Consider the following 13,530-nt stretch of genomic DNA (forward strand, 5'->3'; position numbering starts at 1 on the left):
TTGAGGGACATCTGGGTAGTTTCCAGCTTCTGGTTATTATAAATAAAGCCGCTACAAACATGGTTGAGCAAATGTCCTTGTTGTGTACTTGAGCATCTTTTGTATATATGCCTAGGAGGGGTACAGCTAGATCTCGTGGTAGCACTATTTCTAATTGTCTGAGAAAGCAGCAGATTTCCAAAATGGTTGTATGAATTTACGTTCCCCTTCCTCCACCACCACTCCAATATGTGTTGTCACTTGAGTTTTTGATCTTAGCCATTCTGATAGGTGTAAGGTGAAATCTCAGGGTTGTTTTGATTTACATTTTCCTGATGACTAAGGATGTTGAGCATTTCTTTAAGTGTTTCTCTGCCATTTGATATTCCTCTATTGAGAATTCTCTGTTTAGCTCTGTACCCCATTTTTAAATTGGATTACTACATTTGTTGCTGTTTAACTTCTTGAGTTCTTTATATATTCTGGATATTAGCCCTATGTCAGACATAGGGTTGGTGAAGATCCTTTCCCAATCTATAGGCTGTCATTTTGTTCTTATGACAGTGTCCTTTGCTTAAGCTTTTCAGTTTCATGAGGTCTCATTTATTAATTGTTGATCTTAGAGCCTGTGCTATTGGTGTTCTGTTCAGGAAGTTGTTTCCTTGTGCCAATGAGTTCAAGGCTCTTCCCCACTTTTTCTTCTAACAGATTTAGTGTGTCTGGTTTTATATTGAGGTATTTGATCCACTTGGACTTTAGTTTTGTGCAGGGTGATAAGTATGGATCTATTTGCATTTTTCTACATGTAGACATCCAGTAGACCAGCACCATTTGTTGAAGATGCTATCTTTTTTTCCATTGTATGGTTTTGGCATCTTTGTCAAAAATCAGGTGTCCATAAGTGTGTGGGTTTATTTCAGGGTGTGCTATTCAACTCCATTGATCCACCAGCTGGGTTATATGCTAGTACCATGCAGTTTTTTTTTTTATTACTGTTGTTCTATAGTAGAGCTTGAGATCAGGGATGGAGATACCTCCAGAAGATCTTTTATTATAGAAGATTGTTTTAGCAATTCTGGGTTTCTTGTTATTCCATATGTCTTTGAACATTTTTCATTCAAGGTCTGTAAAGAATTGTGTTGGTAATTTGATGGGAATTGCATTGAATCTCTAGATTGCTTTTGATAAGATGGCCATTTTTACTATATTAATCCTGCCAAGCCATGAGCTTAGGTGATCTTTCCATCTTCTGATATCTTCTTCTTTCTTTCTTCAGAGACTGGAAGTTTTTTTTCATACAAGTCTTTGACTTGCTTGGTTAGAGTCACACCAAAGTACTTTATGTCCTTTGTGGCTATTGTGAAGGTTGTTGTTTCTCTAATTTCTTTCTCAGTCCCTTTGTCTTTTGTATACAGGATGGCTACCGATTTTTTTTTTTTTTTGAGTTAATATGTATCTGGCCACTTTGCTGACGGTGTTTATCAGCTGTAGGAGTTCCCTGGTAGAATTTTGGTGGTCAGTCATGTATACTATCATATCATCTGCAAATAGTGATACTTTGATTTCTTTCTTTCCAAACTGAATCCCCTTGATCTCCTCTAATTGTCTTATCGCTCTAGCAAGGACTTCAAGAACTATGCTGAAGAGATATGTAGAGAATGGGCAGCCTTGTCTTGTCCCTGATTTCAGTGGGATTGCTTTAAGTTTCTCTTCATCTAGTTTGATGTTGACTATAGGCTTGCTATATATTGCCTTCCTATGTTTAGGTAAGTGCCTTGTTTCCCTTATGTCTCCAGGACTTTAAATGTAAATTTGTGTTGGATTTTGTCAAATGCTTTTTCAGCAGCATCTAAGGAGATTATCATGTGTTTTTGTTCTTTCAGTTTGTTTATATGGTGGATTACATTGATGGATTTATGTATATTGAACCACCCCTGCATGCCTGGGATGAAGCCTACTTGGTCATAGTGGATGATATTTTTGATGTATTCTTGGATTCAGTTTGATATTATTTTGTTGAGTATTTTTGCCTCAATGTTCATAAGGGAGATTGGCCTGAAATTCTCTCTCTTTTTTGGGTCTTTGTAAGGTTTAGGTACCAAGGTGACTGTGGCTTTATAGAATGAGTTTGATAATATTCCTTCTGTTTCTGTTTTGTGGAATAGTTTGAAAACTTTTGTTGTTAGCTCTTCTTTTTTTTTTAAAAAAAATCTTTATTAATTACACTTTATTCACTTTGTATCCCCCCTCTGGATCCCTCCCTCCTCCTGTCCCAATCCCTCCCTTCCTCCACCCTCTGCTTTGAAGGTGTGGTAGAATTCTCCACTGAAACCATCTGGCCCTGGGCTTGTTTGTGGATTGGAGACTTTTGATGACAGCTTCTAGTTCCTTAGGGGATATAGGACTATTTAATTGATTTACCTGGTGTTTGTTCAGCTTTGGTAAGTGGAACCGATCAAGAAAATTGTCCATTTCATTTAGATTTTCAAATTTTGTGGCTGATAGGCTTTTGAAGTAAGATGTAATGATTGTTTGGATTTCCTTAGTGTCTGTTGTTATATCTCCCCTTTTATTTCTGATTTTGTTGATTTGGATAGTGTCTTTCTGTGAAAAAAAATTCTTTAAATCAATCACTATAATAGGCCATTCTTTAACAAGTAAGGCAATGGGATTCCAATTGTAAAGATTCCATTGGCTGAACAATTTTATTAATTGCTCTGAGATCTGCTAACATTCTTTGTTTGCCAGATTTCCTTTTGATGACAGATACAGGAGAATTCCAAGGGCTGTTGGACTCCTCTTTATGTTGAGCCTCCAGCTGTTTTTGGACTAGCTGTTCTAGTGCCTGTAATTTTTATTTAGTCATAGATCATTATTTAATCCAAATAGTTTGATCAGTCAATCACCTTAGTGGTAAGGCTGCAGGTGCTTTATCACCAGTGGTTTCCTGACAAAAAGTTGAAGAGTTGGCCACTGTTGTATCTTATTTATAGACAACTTGTACAGTCTATGACTGTTTTTTATGACATTTTAAAATAATTTTAATTTCTTAACCAGAAGTATCACCTGGCTTGTCTCTGAAATTGGCAGGATTTTAATCTGGGCTTTCCATTGTTGCAACAGATCTCTTCGCCATAAGTTTATGGCTATATCAGTCATGTATGACCTTAATTTTCCTATTTCACCTCTGGCCCTGTACATTTAAGCCATCTATCTGACACTTTGTTTTATCTGAGATAAAGTTCCAACTTTCTGAAACTGGGTATCTTCCTTTTGAAATGGCCAGTCTGGAGGTAAGGATTTAGGAGAGATAGTTGTGACTTAAACTCCAGTATCTACCATGCCTTAAATTCAGTATTATTCATAAGTATCTTTAATTTTAACCTTTGATCATCTATAGAAATTTGCCAAAATATTTGTTTTTTAGCTCCTACTGTTTTTTTTTCTTTATCTATAGAACTCACGCTGACCTTGATATCTGTTTTTTTAATGTCTGTCTTCAGAGCAATGGTGTTTAATTGTCTTGTGGAAGAGTATTCTCCCTGTTTTATATTGGGGGTCTGTGAGAGGGCCCCTGGGTGTTTTCAGTAACAGGTTAACCATTTATCTGTTTTTGCTCTACATACACTTCTCCATTGTCTGATTTTTTTTTTTTCATATTCCAGAAGGCATAGGCTCCCTTTTGTAATTAGTTTGGTTTTCTTGTAGTTCTTTTTGCAGCAACCTTGTCCATCCAATTAAAACATTTCTCAAAGTCTTTAGTGGTGGCTTCTCCTACTAAGGCCATATTAGGCAAATGAGGTCTGATGTCAACCATATCTCTAATATATTCATCTATCAATGCTTATCTTGCTTTTAATAGCCTCTTTGCACTCAGCATTAGCATTTTCGAAAGCTAAAGATTCTATCAGTGCCTTTCTAGCTAGTGGATCTGATATACTTCTATCCACAGCTAAGGTCAATTTACTGACTTACAAAAGTCAGTAAATGTTTCTTTTTGACCGTGCATTATATGAGAAAATGGCTCAAGTTTTTGTTGTTGTTGTTTTTTGTTTTGTTTTTCTGTTTCCTCAACCTTGTGCCACGCATTTAAAGCTGCTATGCTACATAATGTTAAGGTTTCTTCACTATGTACAACTCGCGTCTCTATGTCAGTATATTGATCATCACCTAGCAGCTCATCCTTAAAAACAGCTTTACCTCTGGCTCTATTTTTGTGTGCTATCTGCCTAGCCTCTTCTTTCCACCATGAAATCCATTGTAAATATGGCCCAGGTTCTAATATTGCTGTTGCCATATCCTCCCAGTCTTTTGGGATTACTGTACTTTTGATTGACCGGTAAGTCAGCATTTGTTTTACAAATGGTGAATGCATTCTAAAATTGGTGACACTTTCCGTGAATCTTCTCAAATCTAACACTTCCGCCAGTTGCCATTCAACTTCTAGACAATCCTGTGAATGATTGTTGTCTGTTGGTCTCTGTTGTATCCTAACTAGGTACAACAACCTTTGGTTGGCTTTCTTTATTTTTATCTTTTGTCTCTGCCTGAGTATTTTCTTTACTTAATATTCTAAGCTCTTCTCTTAAGGTCTGTTCCCATATTTCATACCTATCCCTCTGTTGTTTATTCTGTTCACTAAGTTCTTGGATCTCTTGTTTTATGCCTTGTTTCCAACCTTTAATTTCTTTTTTATTTATATTTAGTTGTTCCAGTGTCTTTCCTGATGTCTCTGTCCTACCTCCCTGTTAAGCCTCTTCTGTAAGTTTTTGGATCTCTTGTTTTATAACTTGCTTCCAATTTTTATTTTGTTTTGTGTTTGTTTATGTTGTTCTAGTTGTTCTTTGTGTTGTTCCAGTATCTTTTCTAAGCCTTTGTCTTTGAGAAGACAGAAAAGGCCAATCCAGTTATTAAAGTTAAAATGAGGATTATGAATGTAACCATAGTCATAATTTCTATTTTTTCCTTTATTTCTATCTTAAAACCATAGAAGAGAGTGTCAGCCAAGAAGTCTGTTTTATTGTCTCTCACATCCTGTATGCTTTATTTAATAAAATTTGTATGTAACGTAAAAGCAATTTACCTGATAAGAAGCTCTCATCCCAGTCTTTGTCTGCTTTCTGATTTTTGTGCTGTCCTATTTCACCACACCCCTGCCTTTCAGGTTACAGATACATGGTGTGTTTGCACTTTCCACCTGTAACTTGGAATTACTTTGACAGATTCTGACCACACCCCGCCACACACTCCACTCCCCCATGTTTCTATAATCTGAAACAAAGCATGAAAATAATGATTTGAATTAGATTAATGCTATTTTCAGTAAATTTAAATGTAACATAGAAGGATATTAGCAATCATGCGGTACTTGTGAGTGCTATTTCCTGTTATTTATGGCATCTGAATGTAAAGCATACCTTTACCAGCACTTATGAGTTGGAGGCAGACTACCACATCAGCCTGATCTATATAGCAAGGCTCTTCCTCAAAAATAATATTTATAATTAGTCTAAATTGTTTCAGTGGCATTGCTTAATAAAGTTACTAGTAAACACCTACATGTTTATAAAAATTTTTCTGTAGTTGTATTTCTTTAAATGTGTTTATTAAGAAGAACATTAAAAAAAAACAAGTAACAATAAGCATTTTTTCATGCACAGAGCCCTTCAGTTATCAAGGGTTGTTGTTGATTTTTAATATTTATTATTGATTTAACTTTTAGTTAAACAGTGGTTATTCCTAAACCAACTGTATAACCAAATCACCACAAAGAGACTAGGATTTATTTCATTAACATAGAGCACAATTCTGGGCAATAATTACTCCACCCTAAACCTCCAAACCCGCATAGCTTTCTCCCACTCAGATTTCCCACATTACACTTGCTTTTTAGTCATATTTTATGTCCGGTTCATCTCTCCTGGTGTTTCCAGCTCCTCTCCCCTCAGATCTCTCTTCCTGGTGTTTCCTCCCACTCTTCTCTCTCCTCCCTCCAGAGTAGGGTGTCCCACCCTATTCTCTCCATTGCTCAGCATTGGCTGGATGGTTTATTGACAATACAGAGAACAAATGGTGGCATGTTTACACAAACTCGAGACAGGTGATGTTTAGAATAAGCATCACAATGCAATGTCCAGATTGAAACCAGATAGTGAGGTAGATAAATCAGCATTTTAATGAACAAGCATAAGTTGTATACATTGTACAAGAACATTGTACCAACAAAGGGGCCTTTTAGCAAGTTGTAGAAGATGAATGACTGATGATAAAAAAAAATCCAACCCTTCAAATCCTGCCATGACATTAAAGGGTTAGATTTTCAGCTTTGTGTTCTGTTTCAAAGATGTGGCTGCACCTTGCTGTTGTTTCTGTGTGTCATGAGCCTGAGAGGCCCTCTGATGGAGAGTCCTAGCCCAGTTCTCTTTCTGAGAGCCTGATACCTGGCCTGGGTGGTGCTTCATGTGTCTACATCTGCAAATCCTTAAGATGCTGATGTGACTCTTTATCCTCTGGGCTCCTTGACTTGCTGAAGGTGTCCTAGGTGATTACAGTTTTCACCAGAGGCACTCGTGTGGGCCTCTAGCAAGTCAAGTTTGGGCTTTGAATGCTGAGGCATTTCTTTACCTGTAAATGTAGAAACAGTGTGTAGCAAGGACTCAACTAACCCTTTCAATTCATTTTCCCCAGTTCTGAAAAGAAAAGCTGTTCAATACAATTTTTTACTGGGACATTGCATTATTTCAAAATTTGCCATTATGTAAGACCTTTGTGATTTTTAAAAATATTACATTCGTTCAAAGTTTACAAAATTTAAAGTCACATGCACATGAACTTTTTGGCACAAAGTCGTTGTATTGGTACTGAGCACACACCCCACACTCAAATACACATGCCTAAAGGGAGAAGGGGCATTCTTGGTCCTTAATGGTAGCCATGTGCACAGAATAAATGTGTTACTAACATGTTTACTCCTCAAAGAACATACAGAGGGCACAGTCAGCCTAAGCTGTCTCTCGCTGTCCCCACATTTATTGTGAATAGTTGCATGGGATAAGTTTTTCTTTTTTCTTTTTGTTGTTGTTGCTTTTTGAGAAAGGATTTCTCTGTGTAAACTTGGCTGTCCTGGAAATGCTTTGTAGACCAGGCTGGCCTCAAACTCACAGAGATCCACCTGCCTCTGGCTTCCCAAATGCTGGGATCACAGGCATACACTACTGTGCTCAGCTAAGTGTGTATCTCTTTAAGTAGATTCTATAGTTTATATTTCTATTTTTTTGTGAGTTTCTTAGTTCTGCTTGGTGAAGGATTCTTGTAAAGAGAGAATAACATTTTGCAGCACTGACAAGCAAAAATCAGTTCTGATAGTGACCAACAAACTGTATAATTCCTTTTTTTTTTTTTTTCTTTTTGAGCCAAAGTATCAGGTAGCTTAGGATGGCTTTAAACCCGCTATGTAGCTACGAATGATCTTCAATTTCTGATCCTTCTGTCTTCACTTCCTGAGTGCTGGGATTACAGGCATGTGCTTCCAGGGGAATCAGGGGTTTGAGGCATGTATCACTGGGGTTAAAATCCAGGACTTTGTGCATGCTGATCCAGCAGTCTTAACAACTGAACCATATCCTCAATTTTGTGATTAAATAAACATAACTGATAATAGCAATACCATCCTTGTTCAGCTTGAAATGTTTAAAACTTAGTGGGAGGTAATGAGATCATTCAAAGATGTGACTCTACTCCGGGAACACTGCAGAGAAGCAGCAGGAGTGCTGGTGATTGGAAGAGCCAGAGGTGGAGAAAGACCAGGGTGAAGCAGTAGGTCCTGGACAAGACAGGTCTTCTCTACTCATGAACTCACAGTAGCTGTGGTTGCCGTTATCAGACCTGAGCAAGGTCAAGCCAGTCAACTTTACATCACTGAGGTGGAGTTAGTTTTTTTTTTTTTTTTAGCAATATGGTTCCCGGTAGAATGGCTATGGTCTAGTGGCTGGCTCTACATCCATGCATATATGAGCAGCACAAAGTTGGATTCAGTGGTATATAAAAGGGGGTATACATGAAGTTGGGAGGGAGTTATGGAGGTGATTCTGGGAGAAATTAGTAGGTATAGAGGGTGGGTGTGATCAAAATGCATTGTTCTGTATATATGGAATTTTCAAATAATTTATAAAAATATATGAAAAAGATATGATTTAAATATAAATAGGTGATAGACATATGTAATTCAATTTCTAAATATAGAGGTGGTGGTGTTAGAGTTCAAGAACAGCCTCACAAACTGCTCAGACTCCAGTCTCAGTCAGATATGGATGGTTTATTGAATGCACACCCAAAGATTGATCATGATCAGGGACACAGAGTGGACTTAGGAGCCAAACTGTGATGCAAAGCTGCTCTTTTTTTTCCATTATTATTTTTTAATTAAAAAATTTTATATTAATTATAGTTTATTTACTTTGTATCCCAGCTGTAGCCCCCTCCCTCATTTCCTCCGAATCCTACCCTCCCTCCCTCCCTCCCTTATCTCCTTCTTGCCCCTCTCTAAGTCCACTGATAGGAGGGCCCTCCTCCCCTTCCATCTGACTCTAGTATATCAGGTCTCATCAGGACTGGCTGCAATGTCCTCCTCTGTGGCCTAGCAAGGCTGCTCCTCCCTTGGGGGTGGAGGAAGAGGTCAAAGAGCCAGTCACTGAGTTCATGTTAGAGACAGTTCCTGTTTCCTTTATTAGGGAACGCACTTGGATACTGAGCTGCTATGGGCTACTCTGAGCAGGGGATCTAGGTTATATCCATGTATGGTCCATGGTTGGAGAGCCAGTCTCAGAAAAGACCCCTGTGCCCAGATATATTTGGTCCTTGTGGCACTCCTGTCCTCTCCAGGTCCTGCTAACTCCCTCTTCTTTCATATGATTCCCTGCACTCTGTCCAAGGTTTGGTTATGAGTCTCAGCATCTGCTTTGATACACTGCGGTAGAGTCTTTCAGAGGTCCTCTATGGCAGGCTCATGTCCTAATTCTTGTTTTCTCCTACTTCCAACCTGTTCGTAAAGTAGGCCTTTTATAGGAAAACCAGGTGCAGAAGGCAAGGAGAGAGCATATTACATTTTAAGTTCATTTTGGCTAAGTAGACAAAATGTTATTAGCTGACTTTTAAGCTGATGGGTCCCAAATGCAGTAAAATAGATGTGGGAGGTGCCTTTCAGAGGGTAAAGATAACAGGGCATGAATAATGAAACCACTAAGTCATGTAAAATATAAGCTTAATTTGACCTTTTAGAAGAAGGGTTATGGGGGGGGGGCTGGAGAGATGGCTCAGTGGTTAGGAGCACTGTCTGCTCTTTCAAAGGACCCAAGTTCAATTCCCAGCACCCACATAGCAGCTCACAACTGTCTGTAACCCCAGTTGCAAGGGATCTGGCATCTTCACAATAATGCACATAAGATAAAATTAAAAAAAAAAGAGGGTTATTTGTTGTCACCATTATTTATAACATTTGGTGGACAGAGTCTGAGAATTTGAATTTAATTTTACCTCATGATCAAGATGGAGACTAAAGACAAAATGGCTGTAGTTATGTTAAAGGCTAAAGCAGGTCTCAACAGTGTTAATTCCTCTCCTTCTTTCCCCAGAGGTAGCTGTTGTCCCATTTTCTTGTCAGTCTTACAGAGACAGCCTCTATTCTAGTTCTTTTCCTCTCCCAGTGTAGCCTGGCTGGCTTGGAACTCTCTACAAAGTCCAGGCTGCCCTCAGACTCACAGAGATCCACTCGCCTCTACTTCCCCAGTGCTGGGACTAACGGTATGTACCAGCACTGCAGCTTTGTCCTAGTTATTTCTAATGTGGAGTTCAATTGCTTATTTATTTTAGGTAACTCCAGAGCTGATGATGAAAGCATGTACATTTTACACTGGGAATTTAGTAAAGAACCATTTTAGGTAAGAATATGTCCTTCCGTCTTACTTGTTTTTCTTTGTTATATTATTCTTGCTATTACCCATGCAGAGGAAAGGCCACTGTTGGACATCTGTGCTTCCAGGGCTTTGCAAAATTGTCTTCTTTTATATTTGATGAGCTTATATTTAGTTAAAATACCTCTTCTCTAGAAATATAACTTGTCTAAAACCCTGGATATGTTGGATATGTTTGGGAACTTAAATTCCTTATTTATTTATTTGTTTATGTATATATGTATGTATGTATATTTTTTCAAGACAGGATTTCACTATGTAGTCCTGGCTGTCCTAAAGCTCATTGTGTAGACCAGGGTGAACTCAAACTCCCAGAGATCTGACTGCCTCTGCCTCCTGAGTACTAGGTTAAAGACCTGTACCACTGCCTGGCCTTTGAAAAATTTTTAGATTCATCATTAAAGGTGTTTCTCTGCATAAATTGAAGTTATGGTAGTGATGTTATCCCGCTATGTGTTTATTTTATTAAAAAAGAAATATAACTGCCATATATCATCTTACTCCAACCCCGGAACTACCAGGAATTCTTCAAGACATAAACCCAGTTTGCGTTTGTTTTTTTTTTTTTTCTTTTTGTACTGTGATTTTGAGGGGATAAAAGTGATTGATTAAAATGGAATGAGCTAATGGTGAAGTTAAGCTATATTATCTAAATGTAGGTTTATTAGGACTAGTGTGGGAGAGGGAGGAGCAGGGAGAGAGAAAGAGGGGAGAAGTGTGCGCAGAGGGAAGGAAGGAAGAAGAGGCAAGGGGACAAAAGGGTGGGAGGATTCAAAATGTCTGGATTATATGGTGAAGGGACTCTGGGAGAGGGGAAGCCCTGCCCCTAGGTGGAGGGCAGGGTACACCAGCCATGGGCTGAAGCAGATAGGGACCTAACAAAAAGGAATCTCACTTCCTGTTTTTCCTAATTTATTTACTACTATATCACCCTAGCTTCAAAGTCATATTTTGAAAATAATGTTTTTCTGTATCTTTTGCCTGCAGTTGTTGGAAAGAGGTCACAATGCCTCGTGCAAATCAAGAGGCTATCATGGCCGAAAAAATGAACAGAGCAATAGTACATCACAAGTTGAAATGTGAAAGATTCTTTTTCAACATCTGGTTATCTTACGTGGAAGACAATAGAGAAAAGATTTTAAGTAAATGTCCATAACATAGCAATTAGTTTTGGTATTCAGTTATGCAGTGAATCAACAAGCTAATAGTTAAACATATACTGAGAGAGTTACTTTCATGTTTAGAGAGCTGTTTTTAAATGAACCAATTAAGAGTACTTAGTGAAAGGCTTGACATGGTGGCACATGCCTAACGCTACTCAGAGTACTGTGACAGAAGCAGTGAATTCAAGTCCAGCCTGGGCTACAGCATGAGACCTGGTCATAACAAAACAAGAAAAGACAAACGAAACAAAACAGAGCAAAACACGATAGCAAAACCTAATGATTTTGTTAGATTTATTTTAAAATATTTAATTGCGGTGGAAAGTATTCACAGCTAAAATCAAATTATACACACATACACACACACACATATATATGTACATATATATATATATATACACACACACACACACACACACACACACACACAATCTACTGTTAGCTCTTTGGTGTGGTACTGAGCCTAATGCCCTGTACATACTAAGCAAGCACTCTTCTGCAGAGCTACATCTACAGCTTTATTTTCCCTTTTTAACTCGGGACAGAGTCTTGCTAAGTTGCCCAGGTGGGCCTTGAACCTGCATTCTCCCCTGGTCCCGCAGTAGCTGAGATCACAAGCTTGTACCACCATGACCAGCCACTTTGAGCTCTTATGCATTATACAGAGCTAATAGTATATTCTTGTTAGAAACCAAAATTGACACAGAGAGTCTGTATTCTGTACTTCATACTTGTTAGAATTTAAGTGATACAAACTGAAATCAGTGTTAGGATTTGCATGTATAAAAGCATAATTTTGGTAGATAACAACTCAAGTAAAAAGCATTTAACTGAAAATGAATAGAAGAAATTACTGTCTTACAGAAATCGTTAGTTTTTAAGTATACATATTTTCTTTAGGTGTCCGTGTGAAGGAGCATAAATAAAAACAGTTTTCTTGACTGTGACGCATGGAGAACACATGTGTGATCTTAGGAGGGCCAGAGAGACCCCAGCCTTTCTGGATGCTTATACCAGAAAAGCTGGTGGCAAACCGGAAATATCAGTTGATCTCACTCTTGCTCTTGTCAAATGGTCTTACTGTATAGCCTAAGATGGCCTTGAACTCAAAACAGTCCTCCTGTTTCAGCCCTGGTGTTCTGAGATTACAGGTGTGAGTCACCACACCCAGCTGGAAATCATTTCCTTTAGAGCGTTGCTGTCTGTCCCTGCTTCAAAGTATCTCTGACGGTTTAAACAGAAACATAATTAAGGGTTAGATTAGCTAGCCAGCATGTCTCAGGGTTGTCATAGTAGGAAATGACACTCTTCAGGGTCCTGAATGAACTGCCAGCTCCTGAGAGAGTGAGGATGTCCTATACCAATTTCTTGTCTCCTCTGCCCTTCGAGGTTCTTCTTGTCTCTTTGCACCTCTCTCCCGTTCTTGTCAGTTTTCTTTTCCCAGACCTTTCCCTACTTCTGCTCGTCCCTTCTCTTTGGTTCCATTCTTTTCCATTTGGTTCTCTTCTCTACTTTGCCTTTCTCTCCTGCAGCTCTCATTCTCATTCAGGTGAAATCACACGACACCCTGCTCCTCTTGCCTTTGTCTCCCATGGCTGCATCCTTTTTCCTGTTTCTTTTCTGTGGTTCACATCCTTCTAGCACGTCTCCTTATATATGCCCTGTGTCATCTTAGGCCTCCCTAACTCACAACAACCAATCACATATTTATAAAGTATATGTTATATTTGTGCTGACATGATCTATATTCTCGTTTGTAACCTAAATCAAGCCACTCCAACGTTACATCATCTTTCGGGGCTGCTCTTCCAGAGGATCGGGGATCAATTCCCAGCACTCACACGGCAGCCCATAACTGTCTGTAACTTCAGGACCAGGGGATCTGATGCCCTCTTGTGACTTCCTTGGGTACCAGGCATACACATGGTGCTTAGACATACATGCAGGCAAAACACCCATACATTTAATATATAAAAACAAAAGCCCCCAAGTTATGTAATCTCTTAAAAAGACCCAAGTTCCATTTATACGGTGACACTTCATGAGGACTGTTCCCTTTTCTTTACCCTGAAGTCAGGAAACATTTGTTCCACATAACTCTCAATGATGAAAACTTAAAATTTTGATTGATTATTGTCAAAACTTCCCAATAGTAAGCCTAAACTATGATTCTCAAAGTAGTACCATTAAAATAAAGAAATAGTAGCATAGATTTCCAGTATTTAAATATTTTATTATATAATTGTATTATGGAATGTCTCAAATATTCTAAAGAAATATTCTAAGCTGGTTTAGAAGAAATATAATCTAGTACTATTAAGTGATATAAAATGAGGTTTTGAAAAAATAATATGCTAATTCTTCTTAGGATGTTTTAACTTCATACTTGTTAGAATTTAAGTGATACAAACTGAAATCAA

The 13,530-nt window shown here is 38.3% G+C and overlaps 1 protein-coding gene across 1 annotated transcript in view; it reads left to right on the plus strand.

Annotated features, from left to right (window-relative positions):
* Fbxl13 (F-box and leucine rich repeat protein 13) overlaps positions 1-13,530 on the plus strand; it is a 195,523-nt gene that overhangs the window by 19,405 nt on the left and 162,588 nt on the right. The window contains exons 4-5 of the mRNA XM_060373954.1: positions 9,847-9,914; positions 10,935-11,089. Of these exons, the coding sequence (XP_060229937.1) occupies positions 9,847-9,914; positions 10,935-11,089 (223 nt within the window). The remainder of the gene's footprint in view (positions 1-9,846; positions 9,915-10,934; positions 11,090-13,530) is intronic.

This window comes from Meriones unguiculatus, chromosome 21, assembly GCF_030254825.1.
Source record: "Meriones unguiculatus strain TT.TT164.6M chromosome 21, Bangor_MerUng_6.1, whole genome shotgun sequence".
Classification (NCBI taxonomy): Eukaryota; Metazoa; Chordata; class Mammalia; order Rodentia; family Muridae; genus Meriones; species Meriones unguiculatus.